This window comes from Orbicella faveolata, unplaced genomic scaffold (assembly GCF_042242905.1).
Source record: "Orbicella faveolata isolate gen_17 unplaced genomic scaffold, um_ofav_v1 contig_37, whole genome shotgun sequence".
NCBI classification, from domain to species: domain Eukaryota; kingdom Metazoa; phylum Cnidaria; class Anthozoa; order Scleractinia; family Merulinidae; genus Orbicella; species Orbicella faveolata.
Window position 1 is genome coordinate 2196034 of NW_028301566.1, and position 26780 is coordinate 2222813.

At 40.6% G+C, this 26780-nt stretch overlaps 3 protein-coding genes, 1 long non-coding RNA gene and 1 pseudogene across 5 annotated transcripts; 3 read left to right on the forward strand and 2 right to left on the reverse strand.

Annotated features, from left to right (window-relative positions):
- Positions 1-726: 726 nt before the first annotated feature.
- Positions 727-13589, forward strand: LOC110062493 (mitochondrial substrate carrier family protein S-like). 2 transcript variants are annotated; one of them, XM_089275680.1, is made up of 10 exons: positions 727-1466; positions 3321-3535; positions 4258-4411; positions 4868-4936; positions 9263-9322; positions 9573-9645; positions 9822-9869; positions 10216-10355; positions 11393-11458; positions 12101-13589. In XM_089275680.1, the coding sequence occupies exons 2-10, from the start codon at positions 3478-3480 to the stop codon at positions 12273-12275; spliced, it is 843 nt and encodes a 280-aa protein (XP_089131806.1). In that variant the 5' UTR covers positions 727-1466; positions 3321-3477; the 3' UTR covers positions 12276-13589. The 2 variants fall into 2 exon arrangements, with proteins under 2 accessions (XP_089131806.1, XP_089131805.1); XM_089275679.1 differs by having other exon boundaries at positions 727-3535.
- An 845-nt stretch (positions 13590-14434) lies between these two features.
- On the forward strand, positions 14435-17840 carry LOC110062445 (uncharacterized). Its single transcript, XM_089275721.1, has 4 exons — positions 14435-14564; positions 16011-16100; positions 16214-16317; positions 17431-17840. The coding sequence occupies exons 1-4, from the start codon at positions 14492-14494 to the stop codon at positions 17629-17631; spliced, it is 468 nt and encodes a 155-aa protein (XP_089131847.1). The 5' UTR covers positions 14435-14491; the 3' UTR covers positions 17632-17840.
- A 1806-nt stretch (positions 17841-19646) lies between these two features.
- On the reverse strand, positions 19647-20271 carry LOC149101591 (factor VII-activating protease-like). The gene has a single exon (XM_089275720.1). It carries the CDS (start codon positions 20269-20271, stop codon positions 19753-19755), a length of 519 nt encoding a protein of 172 aa, XP_089131846.1. The 3' UTR covers positions 19647-19752.
- A 70-nt stretch (positions 20272-20341) lies between these two features.
- LOC149101592 (uncharacterized) lies at positions 20342-24137 on the reverse strand (annotated as a pseudogene).
- Positions 24138-24482: 345 nt separating this feature from the next.
- Positions 24483-26201, forward strand: LOC149101593 (uncharacterized). The gene is made up of 4 exons (XR_016202857.1): positions 24483-24495; positions 24930-24988; positions 25413-25580; positions 25976-26201. It is a non-coding gene; the product is annotated as an uncharacterized LOC149101593 (long non-coding RNA).
- The last annotated feature ends 579 nt before the right edge of the window (positions 26202-26780 follow it).

Consider the following 26780-nt stretch of genomic DNA (forward strand, 5'->3'; position numbering starts at 1 on the left):
GAATCCGGAACAATTTCCTCTAGTGTAAACCTGCAATCCTGGCCATAAGTTGTTGGGACACCTCCCATTTTTGCGCGCTGGAACCCACGATTTCAACTACGTCCTTAACGTTTTAGAACAAAAGATGAATGGAAGCAAGTACAATTGACCCCCCCTCTCCCCTAGCAATGTTGCATGAAAATGAAGCTATTCTGAAGACTAGATTGGATGTGGGAAAAAAGGAAAAAGGGACAATAGAAAGTGGTTAGACAGTTGTGTTGGAACCAAACGCGATTGCTGAAAAATCGCTATTATTGGAATAAGACGTGAATATCTATCTTATCGTCTCTTTAGTTCGAGAATACTGTTCTAGGAGGCGAACAACTCTTGAAACGAGGCTATTCTGAGGCTATTGTCAAGGATTTTTTTTCTTCAAGATTTTTATCAACATTGACAGGGGGAGGGGGTAGGCGGGCTTGCGCGGTTTTGGTCTTAAGAGAGGCTGCCTGTGAAGTCATCTGCCGTAACTGTCCCAACACTTTTGACCAGGATTATAGTCTTAAATGAACAGCGAACATCCATCTTGTTTTGTTCGCGGAAGTCGGTCACAGAGGAGCGAATTTCAATGAAATATATATATAATTTGATTAAGCAATTAGCCAAAAATAGGTTGGCCGCCAAAACAGTTTAGGGTATAGCCTAACTTTAACCTTAAGTTTTAAGACTGAAGAAAAAAAGGAAAAGGCACTGAGCATTTCAGTTGTTTGAAACAGAAACATTCGCGCACAATGAACTATGTATAGTACGTGGGTAACCAGGAAAGCAATCCGTCCAGCACAGTAATTGTTCAAATTAACAGCTTACCGAGACACTCGCACTGTCGATGCCTCTTATTTATGACTTTTAGGATTTGTTTACTTTACTTTTTCCGACTTTTTAGCCGGAGAAAAAGCACTAAATGTGCTGGCACAAATAAAAAGGTTTAACCGAAAATCGATCCGTCGAAATCAACAAATACAAATTTAATCACTGTAGCGTTCCTTCAGATCACGTAAGGCTACAAACCAACAATATCAACTTTTCATTACGCTTAACAAATGAACTTAGAACGATTTTCTTTCTAGAACTCGTTCTTGTAATTAAAATGATCAGAGAAAGAACGACAGCCTAAAACGACATAGCAGTAACACCCGAACTCCGAGTAAATTGCTTTTAATTGGCGTTTTTAATTAACGAAATTTCCAAAGCGATGACTTTCAAAATATAAAAGTTAAAAGTGGTCCATTATGTTTTTCTTTTTTCACCCAAATGTTCTAAGATAGCCATCTGCGGTTTGTTGGAAACGAATTATGTATTCAGGGTGACCGCCAGAGTCACGCAATTGTTTACATTCTCACGGCGGTTCAGGGAAAAATTCATGAGAAGCACAGGCCAAGGCGGGCGACTTAAAACCATTTTCCCAGAGATATTTTTTGATTTTCAAACAGGTGGGTGTACAGTTAACCCGTATAAAGTGTTTTTATGGCATTTAAAGTTATAGCCCATAGAAAAATATGGCGATATTTTAGTGCTATAATTCGTTTGAAACACATCGTAATATTTTCCGTTCGTGTTCGATCTCGTTTCAGGCTGAAACGAAGCCTCGATTTATTTTATTTTTCGCTCAGTCATACCATGAAGACCTGAGCTGAATGTAAAGACCATTGAAAGATTCTCAAGTAGCTGTTCTGCGGAGCGCGAAGCAATCAAATATTCGGAAAATTCAGCAAAACCGGAAGTAGATTTTGAGCCTAATCGGAAAAAAATCGTTTTTCGCAAATTTCTCCTCAAAAAAGCTGCATTAGCAGAAACTAACTATGGTCCGTTTGTTTACTAGCTAGGGCCAATCTATGGGCAAAAAATGAGCAAAATCGATTTTTCGACTTGTGCCGTTGTTTGGTCCATAATTATGGGCACTGGCTCTTAAGTCTCAAGCTGTATACATTGCTATACTGCGAATATTGCTAGCAAGTTTCATAATAATCGACGTTTATTCTTCGGCAGTTAGCCTAGATAAAGGCTGTCCTCAGGGGATACACATATCACTGCGCCATGTAATAATTAGTGATATGTGTATCCCCTGCATGCGGTCGTGTACAACCCGGCGAGGTCAGTGAAACTCCAGTCCCAAGCTATGAATAAATGCCGGGTGTGAATATTTCTAGCAAGCCAGTTTTGACAACGCAAATGTAATGGGCATTTTTCTTCTTGGGTAGACAGCCAATATAACAGCTGTGTCCATGGGGATACACATATCACTTGTTCATGAAATAATCAGTGATATGTGTATCCCTTATTATCCCGTGCACGCGTGCACGCTTTTTTAGCGGAATTATCGAGTTTCAAACTCCAGCAAACCCAAGCCGTGTAAAAACGTCGGGTGCTAATACTGCCTGCAGTTTTGACAAGGTTGATGCGTTATACGATAACAGTTATGTTTATGGGGATACACATATCACTGCGCCATGAAATAATTAGTGATATGTGTATCCCCTGCACGCGATTTCAGTTTAGATATTTAGACATTCGAGTTGCAAACTCCACAAACCTCAACCTGGGTATAAACGTCGTCGCGAGTAAGCAGCCAACACGTTTCGGCAATAATTGGCCCTTTTCTTCGATCAGGTAGATAGCCAATCTAACGGCTGTGTTTAGGGGATACACAGATCACTGCGCCATGAAATAATTAGTGAAATGTGTATCCGCTGTTCGAAGTTTTAGTCAGATATACAATCGAGTCGGTTGGAACTCAACCAAACTCAAGAAATCCTAATCTGCTCCGTTGGGCGCCAATTCATTTCTGGTTTCTCCTACTTTTTACAGCGCTCGTTGAAACCTCGCATCCGAGTCGCCATTTTGTTCGTTGAATGCCCAGGCGTATCAGTGTTTTGTGTATCCCCACGGGGGATACACATATCACTGCCTGTATGCCTTGTTTAAAACAAAAATGTTGTAAAGAAACGGGCTAAGAATTTTCTCCAATATAAAGCAAATTTTGGAGCGGAAAGGTAAATTTAAAGGTAAACAGCCTTGAATGAGACACGGCATCCTTGAAAAGTAGGCTTTGTAATATGATAGGTCTTTAGTCACCGTGCATGAATAAAATTATCAACTCAACTCTGAACTCAAAACGTACAAAGCAAATGAAAGGATGCCAGTTGATCATGATAACCTGCGGAAATCCGTCTGTGTTCGCAGGCTAGTCATTTTGGGGATAGATACAGTTTATATTCACCCTGCTTTTTTGTTTGTTTGTTTGTTTGTTTGTTTGTTTGTTTGTTTGTTTTACCTGTTTTCCGTAGTTACGAGTTCGTTACCAGATCTCCGATAACTCTTGAGGACACTTCGTTTCAACCTAAATGAATCAATTTGTGGTGATCAAAACAAGGAAGGCTTCTTCAGAAATAACGAAACTTACGCACAACCGCGATTTACAACAGAGCGAATGAACAGTTAAACATGACTCACAATGAAAAGAGAATTAACTGGATACAGGAAGGTCTCATAGGTCTTGGAGGTAAGTTAATTTCATTTGTTGAGCAAATAAAATGAGCTTTTGTGTGGCACGTGTGCACGGAATTACAATTCTAGCTCGCCTGGCTCATATTATGGTGTCTATGGTAGTTCACTCAAAGGCTTCCTTAAATGTTCTGCTCGTTAGCTACTAAGAGAGGCTTTAAAAGGTAGGTCAATTGTTTTCACTTATTATTACGTGACAGTTAACAATGAGGATCGTGGGGATGAACTAAAGCTCGGCGGTACTTGATTGGGCGGGTTTTGCGCCTAAAATGCAAATAATTCATGTATAATTACTTAAGGTTATGTACGCTATGACGAAGAAACAAATAGTGCTGAATAGAATGAAATAACTTGTATTATATAACAAGTCAAATTATTCTCACATTAATTGGGTCTTACTTATAATCAGTGTTGGACATACACATAAATGATGTCATTAATCCCTTTGGGGGTGGGTGGGGGGATGGGACTTCCATATAAACTAAAGCTCGGCGGTACTTGATTGGGCGGGTTTTGCGCCTAAAATGCAAAAAAAAAAAAAAAAAAAAAATTGAATAGGGGTGCTGGTCTGAAATTTTGTAAAGAACGCCTAAGAAGTACCAGATCATGTGTACTAATAGGATCTGCAGTCAAGTGTCCTTTGATACTCTTGATTATCTGAGTTTGAGTATTTCCAAATTCATCTCATGTACAAACCAAAACATCTTTCCCATGTTTAAGTTGGTGTCCTCTATGGAACTACAAGTGTAGCTGTTGGGCATCCTTTTGATACCATCAAGACAAAGATGCAGGCACAGAGAGGATTTGAAACAGAAGGGATGATCAAATCATTTGTGAAGACAGTTAGAACACAAGGCATTAGAGGGCTTTATAGGTAGGCAAATCATTTATTGACAATTTACGGTCTGTTTAGTTATTAACTACTGATCAGTAAAGGTCCGTATTATATGGCTTGTGTTTGTAGCTGATATAACGCATGCTCTGCCAATTGTAGGGCTTTATTCTCCCGTAATGCCCACGGGCCGATTATGGGTCCGCAAAACCAAAGCAAAAAGCCATATAATAAACAACTTATTAACCTCAGACGTTCAGTCGTTATGGGAAAATCTCAAACCTCAGCCTTGCTATTGCTCGGTCGATATAGTAAGGTCTCGGTTTGAGACTTTCCGATAAAGACCTCACTCTTGGTTAATAAGAAGTTAATAATGCATGGTTCTACATAGCAGAGGCTGAAGCCCTTGATGATATTACTCTTAGGGTTGTTATGTAATGCAGTCTTCCCTCCCATAAGACCCAGTATTTACTAACTTTTTGACATTTTCTTTTTCAGAGGGTGTATTCCGCCTCTTTGGGGATCAGGAATCTACAGGTCTAGTCAGTTTGCTGTATTCGAGGCCTTGTGAGTAGAAACAAAAGTGTAACATCTCCATCTACATAGTAGCACGTGATTATGTACGACTGTTCACTACTACTAGCCTATGGACTACATGTACAATTATAGTGAAGGCATCAATTTGAGCCTAGTAGGCCATCACACCAGCACTTATATTGCAGGGCTGCCGTACATTAACAATAAATTTACTAGTGATATGTAGTACATTGTATACAGTGGTTTTTGCCATGTGTGCATGCTCATTAAAGTATTCTCTTGTGTCCGCCATCTTGAGTTACACGCGTGTGTTCTTCCTCTCCAAAAACATAACATTTCTGGTGACACGGATGCTGCAATATGACCAGCTTAGGGAGGATTGAAGAGTTCGACCCTAAGAATACAAATATCGACCACTACTTGGATCAACTAGAACAATATTTCATGGCAAATGAAGTAGAAGCTGATTCTTCTACTTCGCATCAATGTAGAGCCACTTTGATTTCAGTCATTGGTGGGAAACCATGCAACGTTCTAGCAGACCTGTGTTCACCGGCTTCTCCTTCCTCCAAGAGTTACGCTGAATTAAAAGCCATTTTAAAGAAGCAGTTCACCCTGAAAAGATTGGCTGTCTCCAAAAGATACCGTTTTCACACCTTCGTACAAGCGGAAAACACCAGTGTTTCCGAATTTGCCGCTCAACTTCAGTACTTGGCCTCTACATGCAACTTTAGCACCCATTTGCCTGAGGCCTTACGAGATCAGTTTGTGTGTGGTCTTTGAAGCAAAGTCATTCAAAAAAGGTTGCCAACAGAAGATGTCAATTTTGAGCGAGCTCTACAAATAGCTCAGGGTCAAGAAGCTGCAGAGAATGACATTGCTCAGCTCAATCCCCAACTTTCCAGTTCTGACAAAGTGCACAAGGTTTACAATACCCAGGGTGATCGCTACAGGCCTTTTTACAAAGAAGAAAACAAGCGACCACCTAAAGTACCACCTTCTTCAGGCAATCAACAAAATTCCACCTGTTTAAGTTGTGGTAAGCTGGGACATCCACGATCCAACTGTAAGTACAGAAATTCTACTTGTCATAAATGTGAACGAGTGGGTCACATTGCTGAAACCTGCATGAGCAAATCCACCAGAGTGAATGCAGTGGATGAAACCACAGAATATGGTCAGCCAGCTGACCCCTTCTCCATGTCCCTTGATACCATTTCTGCTGGTCAACATGAAATTGAGGTTCCAATTGAACTGAACAATCAGTCTGTGTTAATGGAACTTGACACAGGGGCTGGTTTTCAATTATTTCTGAGGAGACTCACGCTAAGTATTTCAAGGGCGTACCCCTTGAACCTAGTACCACCAAGCTACATGCTTACACTGGTGACCCCATTCACGTTCTTGGTCAGTTCAATGTCAATGTCAGATACAAGTCCCAGTCTGCAGCCCTTCCCCTCACCATTGTTGCTGGTGCTGGACCCTCACTTCTGGGGAGAAATTGGCTCACTGAAATTTGTTTGGATTGGAACAAAATCTTCCGTATACATGTTACTGAGAGTGTGATGCAAGTCAGTATGGTATCGGAGCAGCAGTATCTCATCGTTTCCCAGATGGCATGGAAAGACCCAACGCCTATGCCTCCAGACCCCTAAGCCTAGCAGAAAAGAATTACAGCCAAATTGAAAAGGAGGGACTTGCCATAGTATTTGGCATAACAAAATTCTACATGTGCCTTTTTGGAAGGAAATTCACTCTCCACTCTGACCACAAGCCCTTACTCAAGATATTTTCACCTCAAGGTTCTACACCAGTCCTTGCGGCATCTCGCCTCCAGCATTGGGCAATTCTGCTGTCATCCTACCGTTATGACATTAAGTCTTCAAGCGACATTGCCAATGCTGATGCTTTATCCCGGCTTCCACTTGAGTTCAAACATGATGCAAGCGTTGAGAGCCCAATTTTCCATGTTGCAGCCCAGCAAGTCACACGACACCCCGTCGAGGCCCATCAGATTGCTCGAGATATGGCTCATGACAAGACTCTGGCAAGGGTGTTGGCTTTCACAGAATGGTTGGAACATTCAGGAGTGCATGATCCAGATCTCAAACCTTACTTCATACAACATCATGACCTCTCAATTGAACAGGACTGCCTTATTTGGGGATTGAGAGTTATCATCCCTCCAAACCTGAGAGAACCAATTCTGAAGGAGCTCCACTGGTCTCATCCTGGAGTGGCCAGAATGAAGTCCATGGCTCGGAGCCATGTGTGGTGGCCCAAGTTAGATGCCGATCTTGAGCAGATTACCCGTGCATGCCTGCAGTGTTCCAAGACATGGAATACACCACCTGCAGCACCCCTCTGCCCATGGGCATGGCCCTCTGGCCCTTGGAAGAGAGTCCATGTTGATTTTGCCACTTCTGAAGGGAAACACAACCTTATCCTGGTAGATGGGTGCTCTAAATGGCCTGAGGTGACAGGACCTGTGAGAAGCACTGATGCAGCAGCTACTATCAGTGTCCTCTCCAACTTGTTCACCAGATATGGATTCCCAGAGCAAGTTGTCAGTGACAATGGACCCCCCTTTCAATCAAAAGAATATGGGGATTTCCTGAGGCTCAATGGCATACAGCGCATGTTGGTGTCACCATACCATCCTGCTGCTAATGGCCAAGCAGAGACCTTCAAGAAATTTCGGCAAATGTCAGAAGGAGATGGAACTTTACATTTGCATATCCAGAACTTTCTTCTCTCTTATCATAGCACTCAGCACGCTACAACTGGCACCACACCCGCCAAACTATTCCTACAGAGGGAACTCCGCACTCGACTATCCTTGGTCCATCCCGACATCAGTTTGCATGTCACCAACAACCAAACCAAGATGAAGACCTATTTCGACCGACACACCAAATTCAGGACACTCTCACCTGGAGACAGAGTTCTCGCAAGGGGCCACCTCTCCAAAGAAAAGTGGCGCACAGGCACTATTGTTACACAACACGCTCTGGCATCATACTGCATCCAACTGGAGGATGGGCAACTGCGGCGCTGTCATATTGATGACCTACTGGAAGGTCCCCTTCCCAACCAGACTTCAGCACCACAAGTGCCCACTGCCGTCGAAGCTCCACCTGTTGTCCAAGAGCCTTCAATACCAGTAGTGTCTTCAGACCTCCTCAGAACCGTACCCCAAGTCACTGCCTCTACAGAATCCTTAAACTCCTCCCAACAGGCAAACAGGGAATTTCAACCTGTGGTTGAGTAAGCTGCCATGCAAACAGATGCATCTGGACCTCGCCCAGTTCCAAAAGTCAATGTGGTACCTCAGCCGAGCGTTCCAGTTCTACGCCGTTCGTCTCGTGTCATTACAACTCCAAAGAGACTGATTATGGAACATTAAGGAACTGTACCTTGCTTGTGGAATGCCCACCGAGTTTTAAAAGGACATTGCTTATGACTCTTAACAGAGTTCAGACCTATTAGAGCCATAATTGCTTAGGACTGCTTAACTCCTGTTTAGTTTTCCATTTTGTTGTTGTTCTCCTTGTTATTGAGAACTAACCTTTGTTGTTCAGCCTGTGCAGAATTCAAGGAAGGAGGTGATATGTAGTACATTGTATACAGCGGTTATTGCCATGTGCGCATGCTCATTAAATTATTCTCTTGTGTCCGCCATCTTGAGTTACACGCATGTGTTCTTCCTCTCCAAAAACATAACAACCAGTACTCATTTATGCACCTGGGCAGAGAGAGGCATTGTGAAAGTAAATTTCCTTGCTCATGAACACAACACAATGTCCCCTACCAGGACTTCTTGAGCTACAGTCTAGTGCACCAACCATTAGCCCACTTTGCCTGCCACTATGGACAACATGACTCTATTTATTGTATAAATTACATCTAGCAGAACGTATCTGCAGTTTTATTCTGCCACAGATATATCCATGGTCACAATAAAGACGCAATAAATGTGTGTTATCCATTGCATTACCCTGAGTGACAGACTATTGAAGAACTGTCTAGGATAGTCAGCGATAAAGTATGCGGCCAGGGATGGATAGATCTAGGCCTCTCCTCACCCTTCTTGACGAATAATGAAAGGTCTTAAGGGCCCAAATACCATCTCCCTTTCCCTTTACAACCCCAAATTTCAGACACAGAAACATGTGTCCTGTTTTACAACCTCCTTCCCTTCTTTTTGAGCATATCTGGATCTACCACTGGCCAAAAAAAATACAGTATTGATTAAAATAACTGAGGGGAAGCGCTCAGGTAACTTTTTGTTTCCTTTCTTTTTCATTGCTGTTGCAATGATCAAAAATAAAAGTTCAATCTGTTATTTGTTTACAGGTACACATATTTCAATGGATTTGGAACAAGAAAAATTCCTTTCACAGGTGGATTACAAATGTTAGTAATGTTTGTTTGTTTGTTTGGTTCTTTGTATGTTGCGAGTTAAATTAGATCACTCTATTGTGAAACATTATACACTGTAATTAGTGGCTTCAATGTCTTCACCTCACTAATGGCTATACATCCTTGGATAATTTTCTACAGAAAAACATTGTAGTGTTAACATGCATTTGTAGCTTCAAATATTCTGAGAAACTAAAAATACCTTAAACTGCACTGTACATGATTTTTTTTCTTTTCCTAATAGAAGAGTGTTAATAGCAGGAGCAGCAGCTTCAACAACTAGAGCCATAATTGAGACTCCTCTGGAGCTAGCAAAGGTACTCACACTAAAAGACTGTTAACTAAACATTTGGCATGATAAAAAAAAGTTATGTTCTAACTTAAGCTTTTCTGTGGGAGGGTAGTGGGTTGGCGATGCGGGCTACCTTGTGAATTCTTTAGTAATAAAATGTTGAGGAATCTGTGCTAAAATGGTTGATTTGATTTTTATCAGGTACGAAGACAAACAGGTCAATCATGGAAATTCAAAGGACTCTACAGGGTGAGACTCGGAACAGTTTCATTTGCGTTTGTATCCAGTTAGTGATATAAGACGGTATACTAAGTAACTTAATTTAAGTGTGAGGCGAAAATAGCAGTTTCTGTAACAAAATCACCAAATGAGACACGTAAACATAAAAATAACAAGATCTAATTTTTTATGTTTAAAAGCTAATCAAAAAAATATATACATGATTGAGCCATGTCCAGTTAGTGTTATGGATCAAGCTATTGGAAAAACTGCATTATGAATGCTTGGCTTTTGGACAAGGAAAGTGGCCAACTGTTTGAGGTCAGCACTTGTTGCTGTACAGTGTCTGTTATAAATTCCCTCTTCTCTGCTACAGGGTTTTGGTGTGACGTGGTGTCGTACAATGGGACTTATGTGTACATACTTTGTTCTTTTGGATTCTGGAAGAAGACATTTTCCTGATCTTTTTAGAAGACCAATCTTAGGACCATTTCTTTCATCAGGAATAGCTGCAACGTATCCTTTTTAAACTGACTGGCTATTGTAATTTCATGTAGGTGCTAAGTAAACATGTTTCTAACCCGGGGGAGGATAAAATTGTTGCGGATACTGGTTGTCTCGCTTAAGGGTGTAAATCAAGAATTCCGGGGTCTTTTAAGGTGTTCACCGGAAGAAACGCCACTATACTTAGCTGTCAAAGTATCTTTTAGAGTGCACTTGAAGAGATGGCCATTAACGCACTCATTTCCGTTTTTAGGCTTGATTCTTGAGTCCGACCTACCAGCCCAAGCTCCTTTCCTGAACAGCAGGAAACTCCCCAGGGTTTCTAACTGTAGTCTGGTTCTGGGATAAATAGAGTCGAACCCCTATTAAGCAGCCACCTATTAGGGCCTGTTTACAAGAAAGGAGAGTTACCTTAGCAAGCGTGTTAACCCTAGCTGGAGGGCAAAAGATAGCCCGGGTTTACAAGCAAAATTTCACAGGTAGGGTAACCCTACAACCCGGGACAACGTAATGCACGGTTAAACTCAAAGGGTCTTGAAACAATTAGAAAGTTAACCCGTAAACGTGCCTGCCAGGGTAACCCTAGCACGCAGATAGGGTAACCCGCCTACCCAGGTAACTCAAGCTGCCTTGTAAACACGACAAAGAAAAGACGAGGAAATGTGTGAGTGCTAGGGTAACCCGCTTGCTAGGGTAACCCTCTCTCCTTGTAAACAGGCGCTTAAATGGCCACCCCTATTAGGCAGCCAGTAATAAAAGTCCCAATGATGGCTTTTCTAATGCGGCCAGCTCATTTTAAGTGGCCATTATCCATTACCATGAGGGTGGCCGTTTAATAGGGGTTTGACTGTAAGTCCAAATAATTTCTCAAAGAGTTGTCACGTCATGGTGTCTCGAGCTCTCAGGGAATCTTTGTTTACAATATTTGCCTCATTAAGGTATTCATTTTCTGTCAAGTTACAAAAATGTTGAAGGGCATAGCATCATAGCTGTCCCAAGGAATTTTTGCCCGATGTATTGGTTGGAATTTAGCCTTGACATTTTTTTAGTTTTGCTTGGTGGGTTGTGTGGCCTTTAGAAAACATGAAGTCACAAGTCCAAGGAAATTATGGCAAGTATGTATCAAAACTCGCGCCTTTGAAGTTCCACGCTAGTTGTCTCTATTTTCAATAAACAAGATTATCGCTCTGCTCAGCGTTTTCAGATTTCTTTTCCATTCAGGCCGCGTCCACACTACGCTGGAGGACTGATTTGAAAACAGAGGTTTGACTCTGAAAACGCATCAAATGTTTTCCATCCAACAATCACCGGCCATTTTGGATTTGTGTTTTGAGGAAAACTTGAGCAGGGAAATTACATGATTATCGAGACTACATCGTTATCGAAAAGCTCCGCTTTCAAAACATTTTCTGTCCACACGAAAACGTAAGGCCGGCGTTTTCAAGTTCCTTTAGTTTAAAGAGCGTTTTCGAAAAGCTCCGTTTTCGTGACGGATCAGTGTGGACGGAAGGCCTTACCAGAGATGTAAAGCTCCGTTTTCGTGACGGATCAGTGTGGACGGAAGGCCTTACCAGAGATGTAAAGCTCCGTTTTCGTGACGGATCAGTGTGGACGGAAGGCCTTAACAGAGGTGTAAAGCTCCGTTTTCAAATTCCTCTGGCGTAGTGTGGACAGGGCCTACATGAGGGCAGGCATAAAAAGGATTGATGAATATTTTACTGTGGAAAGTTGTAATCAGAGTTCCATTCTGTTTGAAGGGACCTTCCAGTTGCAGCTCGTATGAGAATAGCGATCAAGAAGAGGGGCGGTTTCTTCGGTCTTTACCGTGGAATTGTTCCAGGATCAATCCGGAGCTTTATGTCAAATGGAACATCTATGATTGCAATGAGCTGGGCCCAGAGGAAAGTGTCCCAATGGGGCATCAGAGGATAACATATGTAGGCCCGTAATAATGTCAGCACGAGAATGCAACTTATGTTGCAATAATTCTTCGATTGGATTTATTGGTAATGTTAATTTAAAAGTTACATGTTAGTGATGCCCCACCCTGGAAAATAATCGCGACGCGGACTCCTTGGTCAAAAGTGTTCATTAGGTACTTGCTGATGAAGTAAACTTGAAAATGCACAGCACGTTAAACTAGAAGACAAGCAAGTGTTCTTGACAGGTTTTGATACAGTTGACTTTAAGAGACATATGCTCTTGTATGAATTCTAATATTAATGACATTTTTCGAAATATCGTGGTCTCATTGAGGTGATCACAACAGAATGTGCGAATTGAATAAGGTGTAATTTGTATAATACGAACTATTTAAAATGAAGTCGCTTTTAGAACAAGTCTAACGTACACCATAAGTTTTATGTAGTCCACTTTTAATTTCAAGGTATTTATTTATCATAGTATTACAGGCTAATGCTAAGGTCACTTAGACGCGATTTTGAAATTCAACTTTTTTGATATACTACAGCTAGGGTGTAAATATAGGTTTATCTAAATTAACTTGCCAGAGAGGCATCCATGGAAGAAAAGGAGTTCTGAAAATGTGGACATTTTAGATCTTTTTAGCCTATGTTCTCTCGGAGTTCAAAGATTCCGGTCCGAGACCGGTTTCTGTCGTTTTTAGTAGTTATTGTAATCCATGAAATATTTTCGCTCATGCACGTGCGGTTGCTCTAAACGCGTCACGTGACTGAATATTCCCCAGCTAAAACTGAGGATTATCCAAGTGATATTGCCCAATTTTCAAAACTGCACGTGTTGCGAAAAAAAAATGAAGGATAATAAACACAATAGCCTTCATTTGGCGCGAAAATGTCCTCGGATATTTGTCCTTGGACTTTATCTCGAAAAATTGTTCGCTTCTCGGAACAAATAATGTCCGCGGACAAATATCCGAGCCCAAAGTTCGCGCCAAATGGAGGCTATTGTTTATATACATGTCTCGGATCGAAACCGTTTGGAACCAGTTCCAAGTGAAGATTGCAAAAATTGCTCAGTCGGTTCCAAACAAACCGGTCTTTACATGGAACCAGACTAGTTTGAGACAGACCCAAATTTTGCTCTATTTGCAAATCCAAATATCGGACCGCCGCTGGACCTAGCATATAGCGTACGGACCGAGGTCCCATGTGAATGGAAAGCCTATGCGGTCCTATTTTTGGAGCGGACTCTTTTCAGGACCAGTCCCCTGTGAACTTAGGCTGAAGTTTAGAAAATGAAGCTAATAAAAACCAACAAAGGAAAGGTGTTATTCAATGTATACATATCTGTGCCTGACAGGAAAACCTGCACCAAATCTGGAACTTTACATGTAAAGATGCAAACCAATTTCTCGACCAATATTGTAATATTTCCCACTAGTGCCCTCGCGCTCACACGTATTACTTCTTGCAAAAATATTATTGGCATCGTGGAACATACAGCTGGTGCTGTTTTTGTTGTTTTTTGGCTAGTTTTGCCGTTTAGAGAAAGGAGGAGCTTTATACAGTTTAGTTGAAAATATAATTGTATTTACAAACTTTCTTTGGAAAATCTTAGTCTCAGGGTTATTCTTAAAATAATTTTTTGAAATTTCGCAAATTTCAGCCTCGATATTCTTATAAAATATATTGCCGAAGAACATGGCGTCATAACATATTTCCAAAACAGTGTGCCGATAGAGCATGCTGGTATGCAGAAAATGATAGTGATGGAAAATGCTAGTGACGAAAAAAATATGCGCCATTGGAGAACAGGCGACGAATCATGGTGCCGTCATATTCATTAGTTAAAGAAGATCCCCGGGACTTTTTGCTGTAATTTTTTGGTCCCCTTTTGGGGAACATCAAGATCCGCCATTGAATCCCCGATATATTCTGAATACTGAATTTTTAAGTTGGTGCTCTAATTACCTGTGAACAGGCTCCCGATTGTACAGTCTATAAAATTTGAAATCTCGAAATTTTTTCGGCAAGAGAAATCAACCGAGCTGTAGAATTAATTTTAATCAATTTTTTGGAAAGAGTGAAAGGAAGGGAAAACAGTAGACCTCCTTGGCCTTCTGATCTGCATCATTCAGGGAGGGAGTTTCGTGACTTTGCAGGAAGTTTGGTCCCAGTACTACTCGGCTAACACGATTCGCCAACATCTTGACACGTCAAGTAAACATGGCCGAGCAGGGGCTAAATACGGTACTCGTTGCTGTGGATGGCAGCGAGCACTGCCAGAAAGCGTTTGATTGTGAGTAAGGAAATCTTTGTTCAAGGAATTTTTTTTTTCAAAATAGCTATAGCAGAGTTTTGAAACATATCCAAGTGTTCAGAAGTATTCCAAGCCGGGGGTAATGAACGATATCGGCCTAAGGCTTCTGTAAGAGTTATCTGCGTGTAGTTACACTGATCTTTGCTCGATAAAATATGGGGTGAACTTGGCTATAATACAGCATTTGTGTGTGTAAACGATGTCATAGAAAAAGTTTGAAGAATCAAGTTATTTCTGACATGTTCGTAGTCTGTGAACTGTAGACGTGCCTGAAGTCACGCAATCACGTGGTACCTCTCTCCACTCGCCGAGTCTTGGAATAGCATCACACGCATCATGCCTAAAGAAAGAGAATGGGCAGTTTGGTTCTCCTTGAATAAGAGTGGCGTATGGCTAGGGGGAGGGGAAGGGGAAGGGTAGCAGCTGGTGGCAACCCTTGAGTAACGAGGGCAGGAAGTATATGCACAGTAGGAGAAGAGAGCCTTGCAGCTAAACCAAGCGGTTTCAACACACCAGACTTGTAACACCATCAACTAACAAACACTATTCACTTGACTTTGAAGATGACTTCCGCTCAGGTTGTCAAAAAGTTAGTTAGCAACAACAGTTCTTTTTAGAACTACTCTCACCCGGACGATCACACTATAAGTACTAATGTTGCAAAATATTTGCAAATTAGAGTTGGGAAGCATTAAGGATGGAGCAGGAACATGGAGTAAAGGGGATGGGATATGGAAAGATCAAACCCACATTAATCTTTCCAACAGCTTTTGTACCAGGGAGAAGTGGACATTATATTTCCCCGACAGGGATGTTCATTATTCTGTCATGGCTTTTTGCTCTGTTAAGAAACTTTTGATATCTACACTATGTATACATCCTGAGGAGGGTGGTTCTCTCTTTCATGGGCTGTACAGTGTATAATAGAGGTTTGTGCAATCCCAAAGGGTATGGATTTTTAGCCATTTTGGTCATAAATAGGGTGTCTATTTTGGCTATTTTGGTCTCAAGTAGGGTATGGTTTTTGCACTCTAGCCTTGAATTTGGTACGTTTTTTAGACGAGGCTATTTTTTCATCATTATCGATAAGACCATCAACAAAAGCCCTTCACAGTGCCTTTAACATCAGTCTGAGCTAGGGAATTAGTTATAAGTCAGGTCTGAAACAGGGTATTGATGTAAGGTTCAGGTCTTAAGAAAAGTGTATCAAAGTTTGGTCAGATCATAAATGGGGCAGGGAAAATAGCAGATTTTGGTCTTAAGCGGGTAAGAATTTTGAGAAGCTGGCTGCAGTGCACTCCCCCACCCAATTGTTCCGGGGTTGCAATTCCATTATTCTCACATTACAACCTGTGGTGTTTTATAATAAAAAAAGACAGCCTCTGGGCAACATTTTCAGTTGACTGGTCAAAATCCTATTTTCAGGGTACTGTGGAAATTTGCACAAGTCTGGTGACAAGATTGTCTTCATACATGCCATTGATGTGGAAAAAAGACCAGTTGTAATGCATCCTCGTAAGTAGCTGATGCTCACTGCTCAGTGACGGTTATGTGGGTTGGGGACCTAAGGGAAACTTTTTCTAAATCATGTATTCTTATCAATTAAACACACACACTTTTGTACTTAGATGGGATGGCATTCCGTGATAGTTACATGTCATGGATAGACAAAAGTCAAAGTGAATGCAAAAAAATGATGGAGTCATTTGCTGACAAATGCAGAAACCAAAAGGTAGTGTGCTCACATCTTTACTATTAATGATTGTTGATCTGAAAATTTAATTGAAAAGTTGCTGGATCTAATTATCAAACACAGTGAAAGCTGTATTAACGGACACTCGTAAGTAGACAGCTCTGCTAACAACTGCCTTCACAAACTCCCATACAAACTCTGTACCCCATAAGCGGACATTCTCATTGGCGGCCTGGGACTCTTGGAGGGCCTTAACAATCTAGACTTTTCCTTTGTTTTTGAGCTCCTGTAAACAGACATTTGAAAGAAACTGGGCTTATCTTTGAAGGATACTTAATAATATAAACATTTGTAAACTGTATCACTGCTTTTTCTCAGTTGCAGTGAGACTGTTTAATGCTAATGTTACTGCTGGCTGCAAATTATTGTGATTTATTCTTTAATCACCAAGGCCCATCCTAGTACTGTAGTGTACATGCAGTTATCACCATACTACAGTATTGCACAAGGCAATAAAACAAAAAATAATAATTTGGTGGTATAATATTGTATTCCCAATGTTTATTGTAGGCTGGGAAAGCTCCAATTGGCAGCCATCTTTCTCTTACAACTCCAGTGGCCGCTAACGAGAACTATTCTCGTAAACGGCCAGCTGCTGTTACTGAAAGCTTCTTTGTGTCCTGAGGGTGTCCACTCATGAGGGCTTCCACTGTAGCTTCCTTTCATCAATGGGCAGTTAATTCTACTCATAATACTACACAACTAAGTTACTTCAGAGGGCCAAGTAACATTTAATTAATAATTAACCAATCGGATTGTTCCATTGCTGGTTCAATATTCTCTAAGTATCGGACCAGGTACTCTCCTGAATGATCCCGCAAGATCACTCTTGAAGATTTACAGGTAGTTACAGTCATGTAATAAATCTCTTATTAACCAAACTTGCTCAGGACACTACTGGGAGAATATCAGCCTTTGGTCTTTTTTGTGTGGAAATCGCTGCACTCAGACTTGGTTAATAAGATATAATAATGGCCAGCACTATGTTAATGTTCAACTCAAGAACTACTCAATAATAAATTTGATGATGAGTAATTATAGGAAAATGGCTTGTTTAATTCTCTTTTAATAACCTATTTGTATTTTCCCTAGTACAACTTCAAACTGGTTACAGAAGTTGGCAAAGCTGGAGAAGTTATCTGTCACACGGCAGATAAAGAAAAAGCAGATCACATTGTGATGGGTAGGCGAGGGCTGGGAACTGTAAGACGGACACTACTGGGGAGTGTTAGTGATTATTGTCTTCATCATTCCTCGGTTCCTATATCAGTGGTACCGCCATGTCAACAATAACAAAACTCAAATCACTGAAGATGTTAAGTTTTTTTTTTTAAGGAAAGAGAATGTTGTCTCAGCTCTTCATGTTGTTGTACAAAGTGGCTAGCACGGGAATGTCTTTCTGTATTTTATTGTTAGTAGTAATCACACGGCTCAGTCTGCATATGACAGTTTGTGCATTATATATGTGTCTAAATTTATTAAAGTTCAAAGAGAATATTTAATACATTGCGTGTTCGTCTTGTATATTTACCGCAATTATTAAGGTCTATATTCTCTTCAAAGTACACCTGTGTGCCGGTAAATAGCCTTATTCTGATCTATGAAAATGAAATCGTGCATCGTGCATTTTACCTCGTGGAAATTTGTAGTGACGTCATCGACAGCCAAGGTCTTTCAATCAAATCAGATTCAAGCTTTATTCAAAGAGGATAACAAGTACCAGTAAGAAAAACTACTTGTAAAAATCAACCAGTAAACTTGCAGCTCTCAAAAACACAAAATAGTTATAACTCTCAGGTGGTTTAAAAGCACTTACCATAGCTAAATACAGAACACTAGCAAAGGATGTAAACACACCATGTCAAAAATGTCATAGTATACATGGGGTAGTACACACTGCGTAGTATATATACAGTATATGTATACATGCACCGCACCTGTTTTTCATCTTCGCGCTCGCACGATTCTAACGTTTTTGTACTTCAGAAGGGCCAAGCCCGAAACGTCTGTTGTAAACGTACTACAGTGAAGCCTGTATTAAGCGTACACCCTTGGGACCCACACTTGTGTCCGCTTAATACAAGGCCGGGTGTCCGCTCAAACAGGTTCTAATATGTTGTGCAGTAATAGTTAATTATTAATTCTTTTGTAACACAGTTTAACACAGTGTAAGATCAAACACTGCTCATCGGAGAATTTCCAGTCAGTCAATGCATCAATCTGGAATAATCACTGAGCTTTAAAGCGACATCGCTGAACAATGTTAAAGGAGTCTCAGCTAGACCTTTAGAAGTAAAAAGCTCTTGAAGTGTCGCTTGCTGCAAGTTTTTTGCAACAAAGTGGCTTAATATTGGTGTCCGCGTCCGCTTGACAGAGGTGTGTGCTGAATGGAGGTTTATTTTACAGTAAATATGGGAAGAAAATTTTGGGACTGTTCACTGTCTCCACTTAATAGAGGTTGTCCGCTTAATATGGTTAATACAGGTTTCACTGTATTTGTTAAAAGCTCGGCGTGGCAAATGAAAAAAAAAACATTTTCATTTAACTTTTCATATTTGATAACAAGAAGGTCCGTTATAAAGAGCGCCAGGTGTAAAGTTTCTTGAAACTGTTGAGCTTCTCAGTATACACCAAGAACTTTGTGATTCTGCGCGTTCAAACGCTATTGCCCCGCTTCAATGTCACGAAAGTTGATTCATGTAATTGCGAGTTCTACTTATACTGTGGTCATAGAAGAAGCATTTCAATACGTGATGCTACCGAAACATGTGAAATATATTGCGAGAACTGTGACACTTGGATTGTGGGTTAGGGATTTTGAAAGAAACAACTGACCTTTTAAAACAATTGTATAATTGTTAACGTTCTTGCGAGATAAGTTAGCACTACCTCATGTGAAGCGGAGCGCAGCTGCCTCGATATTAGATTTGCTACAAGTCGACCTCATGAGTTTCAGGGTAGAATAGTTAAGCGAGCGAAGCAAGCGTCCGGCGGGTAATGAATAAAACAAGACGAAGGACGTTTCTGAAAGTCTACCTCGATATACGCGCGGAAGGTAATCATCGTCCTCGTAAATTCTCACGCAAGCGGGAAGGACTGAGTACTGGCCTCTAATGGAAGTTGGTGTTTCGGCCAATTGTTTCGGCCTCACCTCGAAAGAATCTCACCTTACCTACTGTATTGTAAGCCGGAAGTTCAATACTAAAATAACGGAGCTGGTCTTAACGCAGAGCGGCAACTGATTTTGTTGCATCGACATGCAATCCACACTTACTGCGTAACACCCTTATCGGTGTATTTTTACATACTTTGTTTTTTTTTTTTTTGATCTTAATTTTTTTTATGCCGTGCAATTTAATGTGTGAAACATTTTATTCAGTTGAAAGGTGTCGCCCATTTGTATTTCGCCACGAGTTACAACAGATTTTCCTGGGAAGGAGGTTTAGCAATTGCATTCAGCTCAATCAGTCCAGCTTCTGCTTGTTCCTTACTAGGGCTGTATGTTCCACGAGAAATTCCCTTCTTTGTTCCCACCACTAGCAAAATTAAAACCAAAATGCCGAGAACACACGCCGCTACTGCTCCACCAATGACAGGAGTTGATGAAGCAACCATCCTGCTGTCCTGATCAGTTGGTTCAAGTGACGTTTCACACACCTCTCCAGTGAAGTTCTCTGGACAAACACACGAGAATTTGCCAAACTGTTCAATGATTTTGCAAGTAGCACCGTTCTCGCACTGGCTGTTTATGCAAGGATCTTCAAACTGGCACGTTTTGCCGACCCAGCCAGTTGTACAAGCACAGCTAAATGAATTCGAAGATTGTGAACACTGGCCATCGTGTTGACAGGGATTCGGTTGACATTTGTTTATGGATTCCTCGCAAGTGTTTCCAGTATAACCTGGAACACACTGGCATTGGTAAGTGTGCATTAATGGCATACACGTTCCATGGACACATGGATCGGGTCTGCAATGCTTCAACAGCCCACTACAATTCACATTACCAAACCCTTCTGTGCAGTTGCAGAAATACTTCCCTTGCGTGTTCAAGTTCACGCAAGTCGCGTTGTTCCTGCAGGGGTCTACTAAAAAAGTAGTTTGTCATGTTTTCGCAGTTCCTGCCGTAGAATCCTAGTGCGCATGTGTAGGTGTAGTTACTAACAGGTTCGTAGGTTTCATGACATGTAGCTCCATTCTTGCAGGGCCTGCTGGAACATGGCTGGAAGATTGTACAGTTTTCTCCTTTGTACTCGGCTGTACAATTACATTGGTACTTGTTGTACGCTAATCTCTTGCACGTTGCGTTGTTTTTACAAGGTTCGCCATCGCACAGGTTGATTTCCTTTTCGCATTGATCCCCTGTATAATCAACCGTGCAGTTACACATATAGCCTAGGAAATAAGTTTTAGAGGAGTTAGCATGGCTGTCAATGCATGTTTCATTATTCAGACGCGGTTCAGCGTCACATTCACGAATATCAAACTCACAAGATGTGCCATTATAACCCTCTGGACATGAGCAGAAGAAACCTGTCTCATGATCTGAACAATTTCCCCCATTACGACACGGAATTTATTTCTCACAAGACAGTGTAGGGTCATACTCATAAAAGTCACCGAAATATCCTTGTTTACAATAGCACTCAAAGCCACCGCAACTGCGTCAGCCGCAACGGTCATAAATAGGGCATCGAATTTTTGGCCAGCTCATGAATAGGGTATGGAAAATCGCAGATTTTGGTCATAAATAGGGTAAGGGTTTTGGGAAGTGGGCTGCACACCCCCAACCAACTTTTCTGGGAGTACTCCCCCCCCCCCCCCCCCCCCCCAATCCGGACCTGCACTCATTGGCAAATGTACTGACCAATCACTGATTTACTGACAGAATAGATGAGAATCAATCAGTTGGTTACTACATACTGTATACGTGGCACTGAAGAGCTCGTGACAAAAATGTAAGTCACGTACAAATCTATTACTAAATAAGATACTTTGAAGTAAACATCAATAAAGCTACATTTGTTCAGATTAAATAAATAAATATTAATGGAAAGTAAAGAAGCCCAAAAGTAGATATACCAGTAAAAAACACTCAAAGTCTCACCTTTTGGACAATCACATCTGAAATCATCAAGTCCAAGCTTAGAGCATGTTCCACTTTGCTCACATGGTGAACTATCACAAGGGTCAAATTCAAGGTTCACAGTTACGTACAGTGAAACACACAGCACAAGTACACGTGTAGTTGTTCTTGTCATCAGTGTCGAAACAAAGACCTCCATTCTTGCAGACATCAATGTTATTGTTAATAGTCTTGTTACATAAAGATCCCAGGAAGTTATCACACAGTCGGCCAGTCCATCTTGGTCCACAGCTACAACTGTAGTTACTAATAAGGTCAATACAAGTACTGTAGTGATGACACAGAGCGCTAGGGCAGTCATCGATATTGACCTGACAGTAATCCCCAGTAAAACCAGCAGGGCACACTGAAAGCAATCCCAAGCAAACACGACACAATTAAGATACTGGTTACCATAATAATTAAATTATCATATACTGAACTCTGCACTGATGTGGCTAATCATTGACTTAAATGAAGCTACACTCCTAGTTGCTAATTGCACAAATTAAAGTTGCTAGTTCTCGTGAAAAAGTCATTCAGTTTCTGATCAGTTAGGACAAAACAAAGGAAACAAGAAAGCAAATTCCAAATTTAGTGTTTGTACACGTGCATTCTGGATCACGTTTTTCCTTCTTCAGACATCGATGAAACACTGGAGTTATATTTGTCTACTCCTTAATGCTGGGACAAAAAGATTCCACTGACCTTTGGTTGGACATCCCAGTTGGTAATCAATTAAGCGTACAGTTTTCACTGATGTTGATAGAAGTGCCGGTCTTCGTCAATGGAATATCTTCCACTTATAATACATCCAACAAATCCTGTACCACCACCAGAGCCAGGAGAGCCAGCAAATAATGGGCCTGTATTTGCAAAGTCTAAAATATTGTTTGGAATATCTCCAGAAAATGATGCCGATCCAGTTAGGCTGAGCGTTGAATTTGTCCCTCTACTGCCAGCAGTGAATTGTACTTTACAAATAATATTTTGGTCCAAGTCTTTCCCTAACGTAACTGACTCCTCTATTGAATTTATTGACCATGTCATTTTCAGATGGCTTGCAATAAACAATACAGGTGTAACAGAATAGTTCACGGCTGTTGTGGGAACCACTTCCAGACGAACAAAACCATTGCTTGGCCCTTTTGATCAAGCAAAACCCCACCACTGCAAGTTCTAAAGCTGAAATCAAACCCACTCCGGAGAGGAATAACTTGTAATGGTACTTGCGTCTGTGATGTGGAATTGAAGAAGAACTTGGTGCAAACTCCTGAAATAAATTAGACCAGCAAGAATCTTTGAACTTCACTAATGCTGCTAATGTTGTCTATGTCATGGTGTTCTTAAGTTACTCTATAGTGACCCTAGCCTCTCCGGGTCCACCAGGGTGTAAAGGTGGGTACGGATAAACATATTATGGATAAGAATAGACTGCCATGGATTCTTATCGTAGTCTTGGAGGATTTATTGGTAACACTCTTAAGTCTCTTCATGCGTAATGGTTTTCCAGAATAAAAGCCCTGACATTACATTACTGTTGTCATTTTGGCCGAGTTTTATGCCGGACATTTGGATCAGAGCATAACGTTTGCAAGCTGAAACTACATCCCGAACGTTCTAAAGATAAAGAAAGGCTGAAAACCCTATCTTGGTAGAGAAGTACCAGAATGGACATTGAAACCGCGCTTTCGATCAAAAACTTCCGATTTCTGTGCTGTCATTATTTACTGTGATCCCGGAGTTCACAAGAAAGATAGTTTCGAGTTTGAAGCCTGTAACATGCCAAAAAAAACTACGGGAACATTTCCGCAAGGAAACAGATATTTTTAAAATCCTTCGTTAAAAGGCTGAAGTATATATTCATTTAATATGCTCACTTTATGTAGCGAGTAAAGGTCCGTTTTAAGATACATCTACTGAATACATGTCGTGAGAGTTAAGAACAGACCCTTAAGTATGCTCAGTTAAAAACAAAGACCGTTAAGATGGCAATGATTCTAGGCAACGGAAAGTATTTTAACTCAACTTTACTGACTCGAGTTTATTCTTTTGATATAAACATACAACCCACGATCTTTTTATAACGCTGCAAGGGCGGCAATAACTAGTACTGCAAAACACGAAAACAGTTACAATGGCAAAAAAAATGTGTCAACTGTTTATGCAAGGAAACAGATGCAATTCATTGATATAATTAAGGTTGAAACGACTTATGGACTAACATTTCCTCCACGGAAAGTTTATGCAGATTATACAGAGTGAGTCTTACCTTCACTGCAAAGTGATGAAAAAAGGAGAGCTGTAAAAGAAAGTACAAAATACATTATAGAACGTATTTTGCCGAGCCAGATTATTTACTGTTTTCGGAGTATCTGTCAGCTCCTGATTTGTTTTATCATCTTAAAAATTCCGGATGTACTCCGACGTGAGATACGTGTCACGCATGTCTCAAATAATCTCAGAACACAGGAGGAAGCTAGATTCTCGAAATGGTTAACACAGATTTACATGCATATAATTTAATAACTTCAGTTTGTATGGTTTCTTCTCTTAGTTCACTAAATTCCAGTAGAGTGCAAGTTCAAATTTTCACCAGAAATTTGAGCCAGTGCTGTCGTCAATCGAAGCACGAAGAGTATAGTATTAGATCCTTCCTATCCTCCCTACCCATCTTAAATATACATTAATTTCTTGACTCATCTATCGCGTGATAAGTTAATAGTTGGCTCAAGACCTTTAATAAGCCGAATCAAGTATTGAATACAATTCTCAGTGAAAACGCAAAGAAACAGTCGAAATCAAAAATGGTATTTTTTGACTTTTTTACCATAATTTGCCGATAAGATGATCATTTTGACAACCAACTTTCGACTCTTTTCTAATGGCTGCCAGTAAATGCAGAGAAGCCAGTCAAATACGCAAAGGTTGCATGAATTATACTACTAATGGAACCATACGTGTGCACGCGCTCGCCGTTTGTGACGCAAGAGCGGTTACTCGCTTCCACTTATCAGCAATGGACGAGGAAGGTAAGTTAACTGACTTTAATAGACTGTCATCTTTAAAAGCGATAAGCGAATCACAGCAGTGTACTTGAAACTGCTTTGGCAGAACTTTCCACAGAGATATTCTGCCGCATCTAGTGAAAAGCAGTTTTTCCGTGTATACCATAAACGTTAAACTGATTTATGAATAGAAAATGTTTTCAAGCCAAAGGAGGTTAGCTGTTTTCAAAACAGAAACATTTTCATTAAGGAGATTAAAACTTGTTCTTTTCATTTTGTAATTCTCACCTTCTTGCTCCGGTTCTGAAGCAGCGAGTACTCAAGTGTGAGAAAATATAAAAGGAAAAAAATGTTTAGTTAAAAAAAAATGCACGTAAAGGAGACAAGTGCGTAGAAGAGGCTGGAATCGCTGTTTAGTTTTAATATCGTATACCATGTTTTTATATTTATTTTTTTAGAGCCCGATGACAAAAGCGTAAATTACGCCGAGGGCAAGGCACAAGCATCAGAAATACAGGTGAAACTTACTGACTGGAAGTGTTCTGCACAAAAAAATTTCGGAATTGTTCATTGTACTTGGGAAGCTTAGCCCTTATGGATGAATAACCGTCCTGTTGTAGCAATAGACCACTTTGCATATATTAAAATTCACCTTGATAGAGAGACCTAGAGGACGCAAACAAAGGAAATTGAATGACCATGTTTATTATTCATTTCTTTAGTTTGTGTCCTCTAGACCTCACTATCAAGCTGATTTTTAATATATGGAAAGTGACCTATTCCTTTAGGAGATAACCTCTGCCGGGTGGGCGTATAATGCGATCGCCGATTGTACCCTACCAAAGACGTGATAGTACCTTATTGCAAGTACTTTATTTCGTTGTTGTCTTCATTGTAGTTAGCTGTTTTCAATTTGTTAAAATGATCTGATTTTGTTTCAGTTCCCGCTTGTTGATTCACAAGGTAAAATGCTGTTACCGCCGGCAGAACTTGGAGAAGGTTGCCCTGCGCCTGTTTACGCCAACCCCCGGCAAGCGTTAAGGATTCTCAAGCGAAGAGAAATGAAAAGAAGACTTACTTTGTCAGGAAGATTAAGAGTAGGGAGACAAGTAAGCAAGACACTTAACTTTCACAGTGCCTCTCTCTACTCAGGTGTATAAATGGTTGCCAGCAAATTTAATGTTGAGGGGAGGGGCAGCCCTGCGATAGACTAGTATTCTTTCTAGGGGAAAGTAGAAATACTCCTAGTCGCTTCATGCAACAGAAATCGGAGATAAGCGCCGCCCTAATGTGCCACCTGGCTTGTATGCAGACTTAGCCTACTTCCTATAATCTCCAGCAAGTACTGATCATGTAGCACCACACTTTATCTTTATGTAACACCTTTGGCTGTACCACCCAGATAGTTGTGTCTTCGGTTAAAACTTCGTTAATAGCTAGTTACTAAACGTTCACCAAACATGCAAGTATATTGACATTGAAATGTTGTCTTTTTGAACTGTAGGAAAAGAAGACATTTGGAAATGAATGCAAACTTGAAAAAAACGACGGGACTGCTTACTAGAGTGGAATTTCACCCAACTCCAAGGCAATCATGATGTGATCAACTGAGATTAACAGTGGATTTATCTTACTAACTTGTACATAGTAGAACTTTGTGTGAACATTGTAACAGCAGATGTAAACTTAAACAAATAAAATAAAAAGTTACTATTAGGAACTAAATGAAAGCATTCCATTATCGGCTAGCTATAGCTGAATGTGACGTTTCTAATATGGATCTCTTTCTTGTTTTGTCTGGCATGGTTCTCCCAGCAGGCACGAAAATCCAATGGCGCAAGTCTCTATCGAACTGGAGAGCTCTAAATATTGCATTTGTTTTTATGATTGGCCATTTTCGATGTATTAAAATCCTAACTTGGCTCTTGGGCTTTGGGGAATAAAACGAAAGAAATCACATCGAATTTGAGGGGAAAATAATTAATTTCTTTTGTTTTATTCCCACAAGCCTCGGAGCCATGTTAGAATTTTAATGTATGGAAAATGGTTTATTATACAGGGACCGCGGAGACCATTTTAAAGCGGTAGAGCTAAAAATCCTGCCAATACAAACAAACGTTAAGGTCAGTGTAGACGCGTTTTATCACTTTCTAGTAGTAAAATCCATATTTTATCCATGTCATCTGGAGCCCTAGAAAATAAATGCCAGCAGTGTAAAAGTGTTAGGGCTATAACCCTACCAGCCCCTTCGCCTCCGCGGTCCCTTTATAAGTAACACGTGATTTCCTCAAGCACACGAGTGGTCATAT

Bases quoted from the DNA above. Each gene is read 5' to 3' on its own strand.
- LOC110062493 (XM_089275679.1), top strand. From the start codon at position 3,478: ATGACTCACAATGAAAAGAGAATTAACTGGATACAGGAAGGTCTCATA. The intron at 4,412-4,867 runs GTAGGCAAATCA...TTTCTTTTTCAG, and splicing joins GGCATTAGAGGGCTTTATAG to AGGGTGTATTCCGCCTCTTT. The intron at 4,937-9,262 runs GTGAGTAGAAAC...ATTTGTTTACAG, and splicing joins TTTGCTGTATTCGAGGCCTT to GTACACATATTTCAATGGAT.
- LOC110062445 (XM_089275721.1), top strand. From the start codon at position 14,492: ATGGCCGAGCAGGGGCTAAATACGGTACTCGTTGCTGTGGATGGCAGC. The intron at 14,565-16,010 runs GTGAGTAAGGAA...TCCTATTTTCAG, and splicing joins CTGCCAGAAAGCGTTTGATT to GGTACTGTGGAAATTTGCAC. The intron at 16,318-17,430 runs GTAGTGTGCTCA...TATTTTCCCTAG, and splicing joins ACAAATGCAGAAACCAAAAG to TACAACTTCAAACTGGTTAC.
- LOC149101591 (XM_089275720.1), bottom strand. From the start codon at position 20,271: ATGCACACTTACCAATGCCAGTGTGTTCCAGGTTATACTGGAAACACT.